Source organism: Melampsora larici-populina, assembly GCF_000204055.1.
Source record: "Melampsora larici-populina 98AG31 unplaced genomic scaffold MELLAscaffold_1, whole genome shotgun sequence".
Lineage (NCBI taxonomy): Eukaryota > Fungi > Basidiomycota > Pucciniomycetes > Pucciniales > Melampsoraceae > Melampsora > Melampsora laricis-populina.
The window spans coordinates 1,439,283-1,458,218 of NW_006768765.1; the positions used below are offsets into that span (position 1 = coordinate 1,439,283).

An 18,936-nucleotide genomic window follows, 5' to 3' on the forward strand; every position below is an offset into this window, starting at 1 on the left:
CACTCACTCGATCGATCGATAACGACATAACCATCTCGAAAATCATTAAGGCCACGAAAAGAAATACCCCATAAAACCTACGGGAACTCACAAGACCTCAATACATTCAAGGCCAAAGTGCCCACTTGCTTATTTACTCTTGAAATATTACGGGGCTTGCCGATAGAGATTGAAGGAGATCTTGCTTCAGATCTTTTGCGAGAAAATGGATTACAAACAAACACAATCTCTCACATCTTTTGTGGCCATATCCGCTTACGTCGCCGCTATAGTACTCATAAGTGGTCAATTCAACGAGCTGGTTCCTGAGCCTTATATGGTCTGTGTTTTTGGATCTACCACCTTGAAGCACACTTTTTTTATAAAAAAACGTCCGGTGACGTCATGCTTTCCCGGGCAACCTATTTGTGTGGAATCTGTGGAATTATAGGACGAAATCTTCCATGTTAAACAGGCGAGGACGTATTGCCAAGGACAATGGCTAGAATGGGATGACAAAATTACGACGCCTCCTGGATTGTAAGTCATTTTTCACTTGACTTCAGTTTGATAAGCTATTTTTAACAATTGCTTACTTTTTTTTGTCTTCGTAGATATCTTCCGATCGCAATCCTTCATCATCTTTTACCTTATTGGTTTACATGTTCAATAAATGGACTTCGATCAATGAATGCAGTGTTACTATGTATTTTACCATGGCTGAATAGTAGGATATTATCTCATTTTCGAAAGACTCCTTATCCACCTTATCCAGGTGTAAAACCAAGGGTCCGATTTTTAATCCCAGAAGATGATATTATTTTGGAAGCCATCGTGATCTCCTGTTTTCCAATCGCCTACTTTTCCGGATTTTTATTTTATACCGATATCGCCTCATTGGTATCTGTCTTGGCTTGTTACGACCAGAGCTTAACCGGCCATCATATCACGGCAGGTTTAGTAAGTTATTTACTCATTTTACAGCTTCATTGCCTCGGATACAAAGGTTTCTAACGAGATTTACAACGGAACACTTGCAGCTAGGTCTCCTAAGCTGCACCTTTAGACAAACAAATGTCATCTGGGTTGCCTTCATTGCTGGTTCAGCCCTATTGGCTCAATTCAAACCAATCCCAACGACCCCAGGAGAAACAGTCAAATCTCCTACTCTACAACCTCAACCGAAACTCTTCAATCCGCCTTTGATGGATTCTTCTTTACGTGTGCATCTTAAGGTTTCTTATAACTTTCCCCTTTTTTCCTTGTACAATTTTTCAAGTTACGTAGCTGATCACTTCGTACTGGTCGGATTGAAATAGTCGATGTTCCAAAGTCACTGCAATCCTTGCTGATTAATATTCGACTGGATTTTCCGGCAGTATGCTTGGTCATGCTACCTTACCTGTCCGTTATGGGGTGCTTCATGGCATTTCTGATTTGGAATGGTGGTATTGTCTTAGGTAAGAAATGTCTACTGAATTGAGATGTATTGATCACAGCAGACATTTCCATCAATTTGATGTATGACTTGACTTACAGGAGACAAATCGAGTCATGAAGTCATTGCCCATGTTCCCCAAGTTTATTATTTTGTCGGGTTCACCGTGCTTTTCTTCGCGCCACTCGTGCTCGACAGACTACTTTTCAAGCGATCTCTGCTAAGGTTATGTCAATCGTACAGGTAAGAATGCTCCAGCTCATTACACGATTATGAACCTTTCCCTTGCTTACTTGTTTTGTCTTGGTTCAAATTCTAGTTCAGTGCTCAAGTCTATCATATCATGTGTGGTCATGATTTGGACGGTCTATAAGTTCACGTGCGTTGATAACTTGCTTTCGGTATCATCAGCACATCCCTAATAAAAAGATGAGTAAATGATGTGTGACAGTTACGAACACCCATTTATTCTGGCCGATAACCGTCACTACGTGTTTTATGTCTGGCGAAGAGTGTTCAAGTTCCATTCAATCGTCAAGTATGCTCTTGTACCGGGTTACCTATTTGGTATGAGACTTCTTTGGGAACGACTTGGTGAGTTCATTTGGCATTTCGATTTGAAAAGTTTTGAATGCTTTGATCTGATCTCAAACTTGAAATTGGTTATAGCCCGGTCATATACCACCACCTTACTTCTGATGGTCTTCTATGCATTTGCTCTTATCCTCACTCTCGTCCCTTCGCCTCTTATCGAACCTCGATATTTCCTCATTCCATATATACTTCTTCGACTTCATATCCGACCAGTCATTGAGGAGTCAAGGACATGGTCCATTCGATTGATTGGCGAAGGAAGTTTATATGGTATTGTAAATGCCTTCACGCTTGGTATGTTTCTTTATCGGCCTTGGAAATCTCAGCCAGGCGAGTGGGAAGGGACATGGCAGCGGTTCATGTGGTGACTTGGATGTTGCTTCTGTTGATTTGGGTGATGGAGTAGAAGACCAACGGTACATATTGTTGTATTAATGACTGTTTCAAAGTTGAAGGAAACTACTAGCGATGAACAGGCTACTTGAAAGCATGAGATTCAAATCCGCATTGTACGTGCAAAGTACATAAATGCTTCGTCTTTTATAATAGTTCTCAAACCAAACTTGCGTGACCGCAAGAATTTGCCAAATGAGACCGCTTTTGACAGTGATGGGCGGAAACACTTGGCCAATGGATGGACATTTTGACTTTTGGGTTGAGTCTAGCTTGTCTTGTGATTATTGGACCTTGACAAAATTACCATTCCAGCCTTCTTGATAGCATGCTTAAGCGTCAGACCTCAGACCGAGGCATGTCACCAAGGTCTCAACAATTGGGGCTGCTGTGCGAATAAGCGTTTTATGTGCGCAAACTGGAGAAAGGTTAGGGTGCTGTAACTCTTGAGCTCAAACTACCTCGATCAAGACTAGTCTTAGCTTAACAGTCTTGGTTTGAACGATATCCACCCCTTGAAGCTTCATTGCGAAGCTCATTAAGAGCAATGTTTTTCAATCATGGAGACACCACCGTCATATCACTTCTTTCCCAAAATTCATCCACATTGTATATCTGACGTACAAGGTCTGTGCAAATACAAGCATCTATACGATAACCGAAGGAGATAAAAAATGATAGAGTTCTTGCTGACTGGTTCTGCCTGTGATGTGCTCAAAGGATACACACAAGCTGTACCACAAAGCACACGATAATTTTGTTTGTAAAGAATTCATAGGTCTTGTTATTTTGTTTTTAGGTTCTTGATTGCAATGATAATTTGATTTCCGGGTTTCAGCGTTTCCTCCTTCGAGCCTTAGAATCCGTTCCACTTAAATTATCTTCACCTGCACTTTCAGCACCAGATGAAGCTGCGATATAAGATCCTGATTTCTTAGAACCTGGACGTTGTGAATGAGTAGGAGGAATCCAATCCGCTTCATATCGACCACCAGTTGGAGTTGAAATCTTAGGAGCATTCGAAATCGCTTCTACAGGGTTTCGAGCTTTTTCATTACTTTTGCCTCGTCGACCAGCTGCGTTAGATGAGTATGAATTCAACACCATGTAGCCTATTCCGCCAACGGTCGATAAGATGATGACATAAAGAAGGATTCTAAAATGTGTTCACAAACCAAACATAAACTCCAAGTCAGATTAGTCATCTCTTTATCAGTCTTATCTTCGAACATCTGTGGATGACATACAATTGAGGATCAAACCATCTAGTAGGTGGCTCAGTGATAGTCACCGTAGAATCATAAGCCAATGAACGTTCTTTTTTACGAGAATTAACAGCAGACCATTCAACCCAAATCTTGAGATTTAAATTTCCTTCTCTTTGTTCAGCGCTAAAGTGATAAGGTATACTATAAGCTTGAGTGTTTGGTGGGAGAGTTCTTTTTGAGGGAGTTGGGTTTCCCTGTCGATATGATTGAATTCAAAGTTTGAAATGAATCAAACGCAAGTTACAAGAACTGATCAGCTTCCCTGATAATTCAATGAAATCGAACCAAGCGCATGCTGCGGTTGGATTGATTTCATTTGCATCTGTTGGATGTGAGACTGACCTTTCTTAACAATTTTTCCTTTCCACCTAATTCTCTAAACTCATTCCAAACTGAATGAATCCTCAAGACGTCAGCAACTGGGTCCTTTCCGTGATTCTGTAATTTAAGTCTAATTACAAGAAGAGCATTTTCAAAAGTCAGCAAAACCATGAACCTTGTACCCTGATGAAACTTGATAAAGTAAACTTACATCATTTTATTAGGTTGACCATTGAAGACGATTCCAAATTGATTCTCCAAAGGGAATGAAGCTGAGATTTCGACATTTTCAGGGGTGAGAACTGAGAATGCAGAGGGTAGGAAAGGGACGAGAAGCACGGTGAGAAGTAGACTGAAGGGGAACATGATGTCTTTGAGGTGGATGTGTTCTTGACGGTAACTCTGGTGTCGATCAATCTGATTTTCTCTTCGGCATCAGAAAGAGTGATCGAAGGACTGCTACGTGTAATATAACTCACTACTAAGATACTGTACTCCTATCATATCTTACTACCGGGTACATTCCACCACTCATCCTCTTCTGATTCTCAACTGCAAGACAAACTACATAGACAAAGCAAGATATTTCATGGAAGTGAAGGCGGCCTAAGAAAACAAGGCATCACAGGAATACTGGGATTTGTTCAGGCTTGAAAGAACTTGTGGAGTTTTTCATAGCAATTCAAAAAAGAACAGGGCTGAATAGGGTTGAATGGTTTAGCCACAATCCACACATATGGCTCCCAATCCTGACATGATCAGGGTGCGGAATCAGCATGCCTTTATGAGGTGTTGGAGTGCGCCTATGCGCTACAACAAGTCACCATCGAAGTTCTTTTGTTCCAACATCAAAAGTAAACAGCTTCATGACGATCACATACACCAGCATTCCGAATAGCCCAGATCGGCCACAGACCTCACTCAAACGTGGTTGGCTTCCGATCGAACTCCAGTCTCAGATCGTGGAAGTCTTCTTCAATCGACTATTTTTCGATCAAGAGTGGCAACCTGCATGGCCTGAAAGCATAGCCACCAACCCCTTCCTTTCGCAACGGTCTACCTGCGAACTCCTCGGCTTGCGATTGATTTGCAAAAGTTGGGCCCTAGCAGTCCCTCCCATCTGCTTCCGCACGGTTTGGTCATATGATCACTCCACTGGCTCCATTGGCTCCATTGGCGCATTAACAAGCCCAGTGTCGTTGCTGGATGCCTCGTACTTCTTCAAGCGGCTTGCATTCAAAGACGTATGGTTGTCGAAGTCAGAGTCCGAAGAATTTCTTCGCAAGCAACGCTACCGTGATGTACTCGGGTGACGCCCGTTTCTCGAACACGCAGACATGTAGCTCCAGAGCTGATGCCATAATCCACGATAACCACGGATCGGGTGATAGAACTGATCAAGTGAATCTGTCAGAACGCAACAGAGCTTCATCTGACAGTGACTAGCTCAATTCTGATTACCACAACACTTGTGAAAGTTGTGTAAAACATCAAAAGTCTTAAAACACTGAATATTTAAGGGGGAGGCCAATATCAAACACATGGTGGCCATGATGCGCAAGCATTGTCTGATCTTCTTGCTGTTACTCCCAACCTCAAATGCTTAATCCTGCACAACTGCAAGCTGGAAAATTTTGATGTTGTAATCCACAACCATTTCAAAACTAAAACATCTTGCCCTCATTGATTGCTTATGGACTAAAAACCTCAAAGCAATTGTGAATATATGTGCTCTGGCCACAGACAATTTGAAGTCTTTTGGGTTTTGGATTGGGGACCCTGATTTTGCTCACATGAACAATTCTTGGGCATTGGCAACAATATTCCAATCCAGCCTGAAGACAAGTGAAGTTCTGTCATATAGCTCAATTATGGATAACTTGCCATGGGAGATTGTTTGTCTTGAATCTCTGCAACTTGGAGTTTTACAGGATTTGAACCACTCTCAATATGATCCAGATGAACCTGTGGGGTGTTGGCCAATCTTTTGGTACTTTTTTGGAGATTGACTTTAGAATGTACTTCATGTAATTGGTGGACCCCTTGTTGGAAACCACCCAAACTTTGGGTTTTGGTGTTTACCAGATCGCACAAGAGAAAAAAACAGAAAATGTATCTTACACTGGTTGTAGCCTTGAAGGTGCATGGAATTCATTGCTGTTACATTCCTGCAGTAAAACCTGACAAAATCTTGCTCAGTCAATCTTTGTGGTACAGGACAGCACATTCTATAAATGCTCACACTCCTGATTCCCTATTTATCTCTAGGAATTGGATTTAAGATTCAATGGGCCATTGGAATAAGTTGACGTACTTGCTTTGTAACTCACTATCAACTGATTACAGTGCTTCAACAATCCTTTGGTTTATTTGGCAGTCTTTTTTTCCAAGTTTTGGACAAAACTCAGAAGAAACTCATTTGGACAGTCCAATTTTGACAGATTTTAGTACAAAGTCGGTTTTAGCAAGGGTTTTAGCAAGGGTTTTGGACATTTATTTTGTTTTCCTGTGTCAAAAACAACCAAAGGATTCTTGAAGCAATGTAGTATAGATTTGGTGACCTAGTGACTTTTTGGACAATGTGTGATCATAATCAGTTTATTGTTATGAATGATGATAAGAAAATACTAGTGCCACCATAATTTGGCTAAGAATCTTGGCTGAAGTAAAACTATGTTGAAAACAAGCTTATTCTCAGACTTTCAAAGAGGCACCAGATCAAAACAAATGCCCAAAGCCATTCAAGTGCCTAAGATCTGCTTCATTATGAATCACTCCAAGATTGACAAGACCCAGGGATTTCATGGAACCAACCAAGTATTGTGAATTGGTACAAAAGCCAAGAGTTTTGAATCCAAAGGTGTTGGAAGACCATTGTAGTGATCATCCTGTCAGTTTATAAGACTGGCTACCTGAGTACAAACTTGGTCTCAAAGAGATGTATTTTGATCCTTTTGCCTTTCACAAATCAGATATTTGTAAAATGTGTTATTGTTCATATTCAGATTCAGGAATAGAAAATGAGTTTGAGTTTATTTGTATCATACTCAAATCAAATCCTAACTTCCCTTTGGTGTCTTCTTACCCCATTTCTGGAACAAGAACAAGCCTATTACAAGATGACTCAACCAAAAGAATATCAGGATATTCACTTTGTGGTTGAACTCTCTACACTTCTTTTGTAAAGTTTTTCTTATCTGTTTTGTGGCTAGCAAAAGTAGCTTAGATGAGATATGCTCTCTTGCAGCTGTTGTTTTCCTTTGATTGTGACATGATCATCATCAAACTTTTCTCCTTGGGGAGGGTTGGAAAATGTTTAGATTATTTGGATTCTAAGGGTGGAATTGGAACAGCTTGAAACAACAATAATGTTTCCGGATTGGTTATAAGATCAAAGGTTGACACATAAGGCAAATCTCATCAATTCTGAGTAAAATAGAAGACTGGTCAATCACTGCATTTCTTCATTCACAAAGACATCTAGTGCAAAGCCTTCCCAAGCAATTGAAAAAGAGAGAATGCCAAATGAGAACTCCCAATTTAATTAAGTGTGAGATATATGTGTTAGTAGTTGAACAACCTCCCATTCCGTTTTAAAACAATCTTATAATAGATACCCAAGGATCATGATACTGAAATTATCACAGATTTGTAAGAGCTGAAAAAAAGGGGAACAAAATGTACTTTTAACACAATTGCATTCATAGAGACAACATTTGTTCATTCTCAACTGACAAATGAATAATGCTATGGGTCAAACTGTGTTCTATTTGAAAAAGAAAAGAAAACAGCATCTAAAGAAAGAGATGAAATGAAAAGATGCAAAACAGTCAGATCACAACCGCCTTGCCTTAACTTCAATCCCCAGGCCCAATACCATCCCAGCTTTCTTGCACTTATTTAAGGCCAGGGATCAATCAATGGAAAGAAAAGGGATTTAAAGAAGAAAAAGAAAAAAGAGATGTGTATGCCACAAATATCAGGTTTCTCAGTATCATCAATTGGAGCTTTGGATTTCATTGGTGTGGTCTTCCTGACAGGCCTAACTTGCAAATTCTCGTCAAACTTGATCTTTTTATCTCTGAATATGGCAAGACAAAGAGGGTCAATATGGATAACTCAGTAATACAAGTCTCTCGGATGGACAACTCTGAGGTGTGAATGCTATAGAAAATCACATATGATGTTTTTGCAAGCAAGCACATTATTTCATATCTCCAACCACTCACATCTCAAAACTTTAGTACAACATTCATGCAACTACCATGTAATAAGTAGCTGAGTCCCCGAGATGCCCTAGCAATTACCTGAATAATATTACAATGTATGGAGGTCTTCCTTAACCCAAGGAGTCCCTTATGATCCATCAGGAGGACCCATATGCCTAAAGATTCAGATCCTAATTAGTTCCTTTTCAGTGAAATAAATAAAGAGAGACAGAGACACACTTTTATATAAGCGTCATAATCAAACTCGGGTGCTCTTTCAATCTCATCCCTCGGCATCCACCAATCCAAACATGCCATTAACACATATTGTGCCATCAAAACCACACACATCACTTTTCCAAACACCACACCTGAGCCATAATGTCTGCAAAGGATTCTTAATTCAATTCTGACTGATATAACCTTTGACAAAAGTAACAAAGAAAATAGATAAACCTTCTCAATCGTTCAACCAGCGGACATGGTTCAATTTCCATTGCGTCTCCATAAACTTTCTCTGTTCGAATCGCCACATCTGCCCAACTATACATACCCTTGACGCGCTCATGAACTTTGATAGGATCATGCTTTCCAGAACAAATAATATCGATTGCCCGATCAATAGCCCTCACAAGATCTGGAATGGAGTCCTCCTTGAAATATCAGTAATCATATTTGACGCATACATTCATTCGGAATTTCAGTTGAAAAAACATTTACCTTCGACCTCAGGCTGAGCAAACTCGATCAATCCATCAGGTAAAACCTCAGGAATACCTCCAACATTAGTAGAAACCACAAACAATCCAGCACAAGCTGCTTCAAGGATTGTCATCCCAAATGCTTCGGTCAAAGAGGTATTTAAGAAAATTTCACCTCTTACTAATAGATCTCTAACTTGATCTGATCGGATTGGTCCTAATAATTCAACTTGATTAGGTGAAATCACTGATTGATGTTTTTCTTTCATTTGTTCTAGTTCGATCATTTTTGGTCCATCTCCTCCTAGGAAATCAGAAATCATAGAAAAGTAGATTTCACTCAAGTCAGTTAATGGCAAACATTAGTGGGTAGATGCTCATGTTGTGATGCGCAGTATTGAAAGAAACACCAACCGATCAAAAATTGAACCTCAGGATGTGCTGCACACACTTTTGGAATGGCTGCTATCAAAAGATCGATACCCTTTCGATAAGCCAGCCTTGAGACACAAACAATCGTCACTACGAGATCCAAGAAAAGTAATTCATCAGATCTTGTAAGCATCCAAAATTTAAAAATCGAACTCTTACTCACATGGACCTCCTTTGTATAAAGGTTTTCCTGAGTCCGGCTTAAAGCTATCGGCAACAATTGCATTCGGGATGACGTAAACCAAATCTGGGTTCAAAAGAGCTCTCAAAACCAAGTTTTCTTTTCTGAGAAATGACAAACAAGTTGATGAAGATCAATATCAAAGAACTTTCAGTTCCATGAGACGTCAGCTCAGGCTCAAAGAGAACGTACCCAGTATGGCTTACACAAATGACTGCTTCTATATCACTCAGGATACCCTTGACGATTTTATTTCCAGTGACTTCTCCCCATCCACCTCCACCCAAACCAAACAGTGAATGATCGGTGAAGACAGTCCGAATACCTACATGTAGGGTTTTCGCATGCATCACTGATTCGAGCCCTAGTGAGCTCATGGCTTGATGAGCATGAAATATTTCGATCCTTTCCCGAATCAAGATAGTCCGAATCAGAGGTAGACAACAGAATAGGTTAGGAAGTGTCGCAGCAGAACTTGAAAATGGTAGTGTGCCGAGTGGGACATGGTAAACTTTGAGGCCAGCTGGGAGGTGTCTGATTCCGCATCTGTTACCATAATCATGAGTGATGATAATGACCTATGAAGACGATGATGAATTAGCAAAAAAAACAAAATTATACCTTTGGTGAATGAAAGTTTAACGTGAGAGGAGTGCTAGATGACGTAAAACTCACTCTGTGACCCCGTTTTATCAATTTCTGAGCTAAGATATAGATATGAGATTCGACACCACCGAGGTTGGGGAAAAAGTAATCGGATGCCATACTAAGTCATCGATCGATCGATCATCCACCCAAAGTAAACGAAAAGGAAGAGGGTATCATGTCAACAACTTTTTTCGATGAGATGATTGTCAAAAACATGATTGTCAGGCTGATATACTCAATCAGAGACTCAAACAAAACATGAAAGGATTCAAATCAAACTGACGCGATTTTGTACCGACGTTTCGGAAGATCTTGACCATCATTCTGAGTAGCTTGATTGTATTGAATGCGCTCTTCGGTCTTCACTTTTCCTGATTTCCCTGAATCAGCTGCCTCGATCGAGTTTAGCTCCATGGTACTGATGTCATAAGCTGTTGTTCCAAACAAGTCGAAGTCGTCGAAGAATCACATCGAAGTTCACGTCGAATCGAAGGGTGCCGTTGAGAATGCGCGGGAGGTCTCATGGTGGATTCAGGCAGCGATGGATTCCAAGACATTGAGACCCGGACATGGGCTAGGGTTATCCCTCACGCTTTCCCACTTCAACTTCTTGGACAACGCCCAGACGGTAGACCTGCTGAGCCGTACATACACATCTCCTCACATTGCGCGCCACATAGTTGTGCAACGACACTTCTTTCAAAGATAGTGACAGGTGCTATCTGTGCTTTTGATCGATTTCTCTTGTCAACAAAAAGCCCTGCAATGGAAACTTTTCACGAATAGATTCCATAGTCTCTATAGCGAAGCTATGAACCTATGTTCCAAATCATCTATGATTGCAACACGGAGAATCTAGTTATATAGTTGTCGTACATCTAAGCTCTAGGTGACTTGGCAGAAGCCTTGATCAACGATCAGATGATACATCTAAACATTTGGCTCTTGAAACGCTTTCAAATCCCATTCCCATCAAACATCACTTCCCTAATCCCACGCCAAACAGGTAAGATATATTCGAGTCGAGGTCGCAAAGCCTACCAATCAACCATCCGTAAGAAACATCAACAAATCACTTTTTTTTCTGGTATGCTCCACATATCACTGACCCTAAAGATCCGACGAACTTCCATTTCTACCATATCACCAGTCTTACCTCGATCAATCACTATGGCAAGGTAAAATTCTACATTCCAACAATCTATGGCTTCATGAATGATGACTTGTTGTATATGAAAGGCTGGTACAAACTCGTGTCGAGTGCCAAGTAAAGTAGTTTGACTGAGTTGGACCCCCAGCGTACCTAGAACAAGTACTGTCTCTATCATTTGTGTTTGGTATCAGATTAAGATCATACAAATTCTTCTTCTGGAATTAAATAGCGACATACCTGAATGAACTTGACTGAGCTTTGAGTAGGTCCAATAACTTAGTATGATGAGATTAACGAGGCTAAAGATGGATGGCCAAGTCTTCTCTTGAACAAAGATCAGTATGGGTTGTCAATATGAATTGAGTATCAAATTCAACTTGAACATTCACATACCGTCAACGCGAAGATAGTGCTAGACAAAGCAATCATGAAGGCATCGACCAATCCATAACGTCTGTCTGGTGCTCGAAGGGTATAGCTACGGGTACTTGGTCCGATTTTTTGAACCGAAAGAAGCGGAATAGACGAAGGTGGAGTGATTGGGTCTGAAGGCATTCATTCCGTGATAAAGGTCGAGTCAAGAATTGATGAGCATACAGGATGAGGACTGGACTGTTCGAAGAGAACGACTTGGTGGTCCTGTTTCTTTTTTGGCGGTGGTGCTGAGCAATGCCATAGGGTTTCAAAGAGCATAGTATGGTTTTAAAGAGGTTATGCCTTTACCAAGCAGCCCTTCCAAACACATGTATTGGTCGAGGCCATGAAATTTCATCCTCTCTCCTCCCCCCCCAGATTTGAGAAATTACCCAAAGATAATTTCGGGATGATATTGCTGACATCTTGCCAAATCTGGGGGAGAAGAGAGAGGATGGGAGAGTAAGATAAGATGCAAACCTGGTGATGTGAAAAGGTACAATTAAAAATGGTCTAAGGCGTGAAGAACATCATCTTTTCTTTATTGGAAGAACCATATAGCTTTTCTTTCTTGTTTCAAAACAATCAAAAGATATTTAAGCAGGGAACCCTGACCGCTGATCATCATCCTAGCCTTTCAAATACCATGCTTTATTGTTTTTACAAGTCTACATCTTGCTGCATCTTGTCACTATGAACTTACTCAACACCTTATCTTTCAGGATCTACATCCATCCCATCAATTCTTTCATACTTCTATACAAAATGGTATCAACTAATTCTCAATCACAAAAGAATTGATCCAAAAATAACCCAAACAAAAAAGAGTCTCACAAGAAGGTTTCAGAAAAAAAAAATTTTGGACGGGGTTAAACTAAAACTTCGGTTAATTGTTCGGAAGATGAGGTTGCTAAACGTTCGTGTTCATCTATATCTGTTGCTTCCCATGGATACTAGATAATTAATCCAACTTCTTGTTAGTTAACTTTTGTTCTTTTTTCTAAAAATCTAAAGACTAGATAAAGATCAGAATTCAACTCACATCAACCCATTGATCGCCAATGGTCTTGCCAGCGAAATACTTGACATGATCTGGAATCTGAGCAGACTTGGGTTTATCTTTATTATGCACTGTATATAATAGATAAAATCGATAAGCAGGTAAGTAACTTGCTCAGAAGGATGATTGAATGAAGACCCAGATTGATCACAATTTTTCACGAACCAACAAAGATAGCAAATTCAGTTGGATCCAACTTCTTTCTTTCATCCTCACTCAATTTCTCAAGTTGATCTTTTACATCTTTCTCTAATTCAGCCACTGCATATGATAAAGTCGTTCGGGTATCATCAACTTCATCCTAAGTTTAAAAGTTCATTGAGAAGCAGAAGAAGCAGAATTGATGAGTTTAGTTTCAAGGGGGTTTTTGGAAACGGGATGAGGAAGTGAACTTACAACTATCAAGATCCGTCGACCGAGTAAGGGGGTATGTCCAAGGGTCGAGAAATCTAACCTAGATTGATCATCATAAGTCTATTGATCTTCATATAAGATATTATAACTTGAACACAAAGCTAACCATTGTGTTCTATGTATCCAGAAAAAAACAAATTTCGTTAACTTTGATATTGGAATGGGTTTGATTTAAGTTCTTGTAACTTACCTTACCACTTCTTTTCCAACCTTTTCCTCAGTAGATGGTAAACCATTTGTAAGAGCTGTACCAAGTTCCTCATACAAAGATAATCCAATAGCCTAACCAAGTCATCCAAAATGACATGAGTTCGATGCGAAAAAAACCCCCGATTAAGGATTTTGAACAACTTTTGGATTGGTTTCTTACCTGGATTGGAATATTCTTTCGACATGGAGTTTTAAGAAATGTACGCTGAAAAAGTATCAATGAAAGATTTTGTAAGTTAATTGTGTTCTATAGTATAAGAATCACTAGATGGATGTATAGGAAACGTACAAGAACTCGGGCTGGAAAAAATCCTCCTCCTCCAATAGCAATCATAATATCGGGACTATGTAAAAATTGATTTAAGTGATTACAAATCAATTTTTCTTTGAGATCAAAGAGATATCAAGACCCAAGAAAAGTTGACTGACCCGAATTCATCACGGATTTTAGTAGCAGTTGATCTGATCGTACGCTAATGATGATAAATGATGAATGATAAACCATTTGATGAGTTTTTATTTAATCTTAACTTATCTTTGATCATGAAAAACATCAAATTCAGCTTACATGGATTTCGTTATAAGTTATACGAACATCTGAGATCTTAATCAAACCAACTCAGCTTTAAGGAAAAAATGGATAATTGATTAAAGAAAACCAAATCAATAAGCTAACTTACGTCCGTCATGGGTAGACATTTTTTTGCAGATTTGGTTTATTTAGAATGCGAGTGAGATCTTTGAAAAGCTTTCTCTTTCGTCGGTCTTTGTTTTGCTTGATAAGATCACAGTCATTTGCATCAAGATTGTCAGGGTCCCGGCCCCGTAAGCTTGACTAAAAGCCCCTCAAGAGCGCGTTCGCCGCGACGGCCCCGTAGTTTTTTCTGACCCGAGACAAACTTACCATTGGCATTCCACCACTGCCAAATTATTAATGCGATTCTTTTGGATCGATTCTGATCGATTGCTACATAAACTCAAATCTGTTGAGATGAAACCATTAGGATGATTCGAAGACAGATCTACCCCAAGATTGAACATAGTCAAATGGCCAAGCCTGAATTCATGCTGTTTAAAATCAAGCGTTCAATCTGTGAGGACCATGTGTGATTTTTAAATTGATTGATAGGATGCCAAGGATAAATTGAAATCTTTTTGAGACTACTCATTCTGGTATGACTGAATGCCCAATGGGTCATATTTTGAGAAATCATGAAGAACAAGTAATCCAGAGTCCCAACTCCCAAGCGTTCGGAAGCGTTCGGATTGGTAAGCAGATGATGAGCATTATCTGTGATTGGAAATGACAAATTCAACTTTTCGACTCAAAGAGAAAGAAAGTCAGTATGATTTGAATTATCAATCCAATGCAATCCAATGAAATACTTTATCACTCAAGTCTTGATGGATGAGGATTGATGACCAGTTTACCATCATCTTGAATTTCCTTACCATCATCCAACTTGAATTCTTCATCAAAAATGCCCAAAGAAAAGAAAAAATTAAAAATCAAAATCAAAATCATCACTTTTAACAAACGTTTATCAAGTAGATTGACTTCATTAAATTCAACTTTCACTTTCAATTCTTCTTCAAAATCTCAATCACTCTATCAACCTATCCAAGCTGAACCATCTTCAACTCTAGACTTACTCGAAATCAAAAACCCAATCAATCTAGATTTACGAACACTTAAGCCTACTGCTAAACCAGAAGTCATCGATCTTATCAACATTTCAATCCCAATCAACATCCATCCCAAAACAGATTCTATAAATTTAAATCCATTCTGTCCAATTTCAAAACCATCATCTAAAAAGATTCTTCGTCGAAGATTTGTTTCATTACCACCTAAGCTTACTACGATTTTTGAAGATCAACTTAAAGAAAAAGAAGAAGAAGAACGTAATACTTGTTTTGTAGAAATCAAAATCATCAATCGGTCTTCAACTTATACTTATCATAGTATTTATGAACCATCCAAAACACATAAAGGATCATACAGACCTGGTTCAGAGTTCGTAAGTTGACATTTCGCCTATCAATCATTTTCTGATTCCAAAGAAATCGATTCTTGATGACTGATCCTATGTTTTGGTTTTCTTTGTGATTTGGAATAGATCCAACTACGTGGTACGCCTTCTAAACCTTACCCACATCTAACTGGGGTTTTGAATCCGCCTAAAAGAAAATATAAATCAAGTCCTTTTATGATTAAACATCGTTCTAGATATTCATCATGAAGACCATCAAGAAACGAGCAGTTTTGATGATTGATCTATTCGTCATTTAATCTTCATTCAACATATATTGTTTTATCTTGTTAACCAAGCAACCAACCATCAATCTGTTTTGATTGTATTTTAAGTATGATCCGATTCCAAACTCTTTCAGTTCAAATAATAATGTTTTTTGTAAAGACATCAACCAAAAACCTAATAATTAATTTCAAAATGTATACATACTCACTTGATTCACTTTTAACTAAATTGTATATAATCTTAACCAAGTTTTGTATCATAAAATCTAATCATGTTTACATACAACCTCATATCCTAAATAAAATTAATAATCAATATCCTTCAATCAAAAGAATTGGACAGTTGCTTTAATTTTTAAATTGAAACATGAAGCATTTTCAAATTCTTGTGAGGAATTAATTATGCATATAAAATAGTAAAGTGATCATGACTTTTACCTTCAGGTTGGAAAAACAGATACACTAAAACAGGTTTATTCAAATGATTGATCATACATTTGATTTGATCCATTTAACAGAATCCAGATCAATGTGTCAACTTTTTTGGTATACAAAGACCTGAATCATATTTCAATGAGGGAAATTATATAAAGTGTTTTACTGCATGTAAAATCTTGGAAACAAACCAATCAAATATATACTATGTGCCAAATCTACCTACATATAATAAAGGAAAGTAATTTAAGAAAAAAAAAAGATTAACACTCACCTGCTTCAATGGCTCTTGCTCTTTTGAGTAGCACCTTTCTGTTCCGGGTCCTCCCACCCTGTGATGAAACTCAAGACATATCACTCTTCATTCAACCTTCTGTGAGTTGAGCCAAGGGTCCTTCTATACCACTAGTGATTTACCACCCGGCTACTTTGATGGCACATGTCTTTTGAGTAATGTTCTTTTGCCCATGGACTCCCAAGTTGTGATGTAGCACAATGCTTGCTTTGGTTCTGTTGCAAGTAGATACTTTGTGCCCACACACTAATTGCTGGTGTCTGCCAGGTACATCTGTGCATATTGGCATTTGTTTTGTTGCACAATCATGCCTGAACAAGCAACTGTGTGTTTTTTTAGAGCAGGGTTCCAATGGATGTGTTGCCTTGACTCATGCCTGTGTGGCGGCTGGGTGCCAATTGTCTAGTTTACAATAAGAATGATTGGATTATAGATCATAAATTGATGAATTTATAACAAGAATCATCTGAATTAGAAAAGAAATTTAAACAAAATCAAAAAGAAACCATTTGAAGAATTCATCAAAAGAAACCATTTGAACACATCAACATTGATGAGCTCATAAAAGATTTCCTCTCATTAACATCAAGTATGATTTTAAATGCTACTTGGATGGATTAGATTTAGATTTCAAACTAGTTGAGTTTACAGGAGTAGTAGAAGATGATGAGTTTTGATGACAAGGAGATGGAAGTTGAACCCCATATCCAACCCAAGCATCAAGATAACCACAACCATGAATAGGTACATAAAACCCTAAAGAATCATTAGATTGAAATCCAAGATTCTCATCTACCATAGATGGGTTTGAAGTTGATGGATTTGATTTCAAGACGATAGGAGGACCAATAGGTGATAATTGAGGTAAATCTTGTGTATTATAACTTTCATGTCCTTCTGGTCCATTACCTCTAATCTTAGATGGTGGGAATGGCTCAATTAATTCAAGTTCAGTTTGGTTGATCATTCCTGTTGTTGTACTCTTGCCTCCTGTTTTCCATTTTGAAAGTGGTGCTTCATATATATATTGTGGTAAGTTTATGGATAATTCTTCGGATTTCTTTCTACAACTTCCTTGACTAGTTCTAGCATCAGGACTTAATCAAATCAAAAATCATTCATCATCCAAGTCCATCAAAAAATGATCAAACCAAAATCAATTAGAAGAGTTTCTTTTTTTTGCTTTGGGATGGGAACAGGTTTGCAAAGAGATTTGTGATTAAGTTTACCTAATGTAACCAGACTGAAGTCCAAGTTGATAATTCCACATTGGATTAGGTGGATTGTCTTGTAAGATTGAATGTGAGATTTTCCAAGTCCAAAAAAATGAATTGATTAATGAATCTTGAGTGGTTTTACCTAATTCAATAAATGAATCTTTTGATGATTTCGTCCATTTTCTATGATCATTCCAATAACTAAAAAGTAATTATTTTTGTTAGTTTTTGATATCTCCTTACATCTTTTTTGTACTTACCTACAATCACCTATCTTTGGGATTTTAGGATCTGGTGAAGATGGGCTTGGATAAGTTCCATCAAATCGACTACCTGATCCTACATTGTTTACAAATCTAATTTTCAAAGAATTCATTCTTCATCATCAATTTCTCTAACACATCAAAACGAGATATTCCATGAAACTCACATTCCACAATCGTTCACAGCCAACCTAAAAACCAAATCAAAGAAAATCATTCATATTTTCCAAAAAAATAAATCTAGTTTTTCAAAATCTCATCACTCACGACCATTCACCAGCAATAGCTAAACCAAAACTATCCATTGTAAAGTTTTGATGAGCAGACCATTGTTTACAAGGTTTAAATGAATTTGTCTCAAGACTATCATTATTTTGTGAACCAAAACATAAGTATGGATGTGTATCAAGTCCGACTCGATCTGATCCATTCATAAACCCTGACCATGGATTCTTTAATGTAGAACCAATACCTGAAACTCCTTGAAATCCATCATGAAACACTATGAACGGTCCATTTCCTTCTCCTTGACCACCTATGCTTCTAATCAATTTATATGACTCATAATACCTAAATCAGATTTCCTTACTTTATTAATTTATATGAACTTCAAAGGAATTAAGATTTGAAGATGTTTCATTCTTTGTGAGAAAAATAGCTCACCAAGATCTTAAAGCAGCACTTGTAATAGATCCAATCTTAGGTTCATTTAAAACTGAGAACATAGGTACTACATTTTTATATTTAGGTTGACTGATGAATTGGGTTAAAGTCATGATATAATTTAATGTTCTTTGTGCATTTACAATTCCCATTGGACCAGCAAGAAAGTTAATTTGTTTTCCTTGTCTTCCAGAATGATTCCATCCATTCTGTTTTTTAAAAGAATAAGTTAATAAAATGAAAATCATTAGAAAAAAATGTGATGTTCAATTCTTAAACTTACTTGTGAACCAGGAACAGCATGTAAATCTAAATTAAGCCTTAATCCATATTTCCTTGCCCAACCAAAAGCTTTATACAAATATTTCCAAGAAACACCAGATGAAATG

At 38.2% G+C, this 18,936-nt stretch overlaps 6 protein-coding genes across 6 annotated transcripts; 2 read left to right on the forward strand and 4 right to left on the reverse strand.

Moving 5' to 3' along the window:
* MELLADRAFT_41465 (family 59 glycosyltransferase) lies at nucleotides 1–2,563 on the forward strand (the record flags this gene model as incomplete). The annotated part of the gene is made up of 9 exons (XM_007403547.1): nucleotides 1–319; nucleotides 431–519; nucleotides 594–939; nucleotides 1,020–1,257; nucleotides 1,359–1,439; nucleotides 1,519–1,654; nucleotides 1,737–1,796; nucleotides 1,869–2,011; nucleotides 2,087–2,563. 9 exons carry the CDS (start codon nucleotides 206–208, stop codon nucleotides 2,377–2,379), a joined length of 1,500 nt encoding a protein of 499 aa, XP_007403609.1.
* A 335-nt stretch (nucleotides 2,564–2,898) lies between these two features.
* MELLADRAFT_73825 (uncharacterized protein) lies at nucleotides 2,899–4,398 on the reverse strand (the record flags this gene model as incomplete). Its single annotated transcript, XM_007404003.1, has 4 exons — nucleotides 2,899–3,560; nucleotides 3,652–3,866; nucleotides 4,015–4,123; nucleotides 4,205–4,398. 4 exons carry the CDS (start codon nucleotides 4,357–4,359, stop codon nucleotides 3,239–3,241), a joined length of 801 nt encoding a protein of 266 aa, XP_007404065.1.
* Nucleotides 4,399–8,599: 4,201 nt separating this feature from the next.
* MELLADRAFT_32231 (family 4 glycosyltransferase) lies at nucleotides 8,600–10,286 on the reverse strand (the record flags this gene model as incomplete). The annotated part of the gene is made up of 6 exons (XM_007404002.1): nucleotides 8,600–8,838; nucleotides 8,922–9,206; nucleotides 9,317–9,424; nucleotides 9,504–9,619; nucleotides 9,708–10,093; nucleotides 10,191–10,286. Coding segments are annotated over 6 exons (1,230 nt in total), but the record flags the coding sequence as incomplete, so codon positions are not given.
* Nucleotides 10,287–12,599: 2,313 nt separating this feature from the next.
* On the reverse strand, nucleotides 12,600–14,113 carry MELLADRAFT_101134 (uncharacterized protein; the record flags this gene model as incomplete). The annotated part of the gene is made up of 10 exons (XM_007404001.1): nucleotides 12,600–12,683; nucleotides 12,773–12,861; nucleotides 12,956–13,091; nucleotides 13,187–13,244; nucleotides 13,395–13,486; nucleotides 13,575–13,619; nucleotides 13,704–13,758; nucleotides 13,844–13,887; nucleotides 13,983–14,011; nucleotides 14,095–14,113. The coding sequence occupies 10 exons, from the start codon at nucleotides 14,111–14,113 to the stop codon at nucleotides 12,600–12,602; spliced, it is 651 nt and encodes a 216-aa protein (XP_007404063.1).
* A 782-nt stretch (nucleotides 14,114–14,895) lies between these two features.
* MELLADRAFT_101135 (uncharacterized protein) lies at nucleotides 14,896–15,657 on the forward strand (the record flags this gene model as incomplete). Its single annotated transcript, XM_007403548.1, has 2 exons — nucleotides 14,896–15,435; nucleotides 15,535–15,657. 2 exons carry the CDS (start codon nucleotides 14,896–14,898, stop codon nucleotides 15,655–15,657), a joined length of 663 nt encoding a protein of 220 aa, XP_007403610.1.
* A 1,972-nt stretch (nucleotides 15,658–17,629) lies between these two features.
* Nucleotides 17,630–18,850, reverse strand: MELLADRAFT_58502 (family 5 glycoside hydrolase; the record flags this gene model as incomplete). The annotated part of the gene is made up of 7 exons (XM_007404000.1): nucleotides 17,630–17,822; nucleotides 17,882–17,977; nucleotides 18,052–18,075; nucleotides 18,152–18,454; nucleotides 18,548–18,637; nucleotides 18,691–18,756; nucleotides 18,831–18,850. 7 exons carry the CDS (start codon nucleotides 18,848–18,850, stop codon nucleotides 17,630–17,632), a joined length of 792 nt encoding a protein of 263 aa, XP_007404062.1.
* Nucleotides 18,851–18,936: the final 86 nt, after the last annotated feature.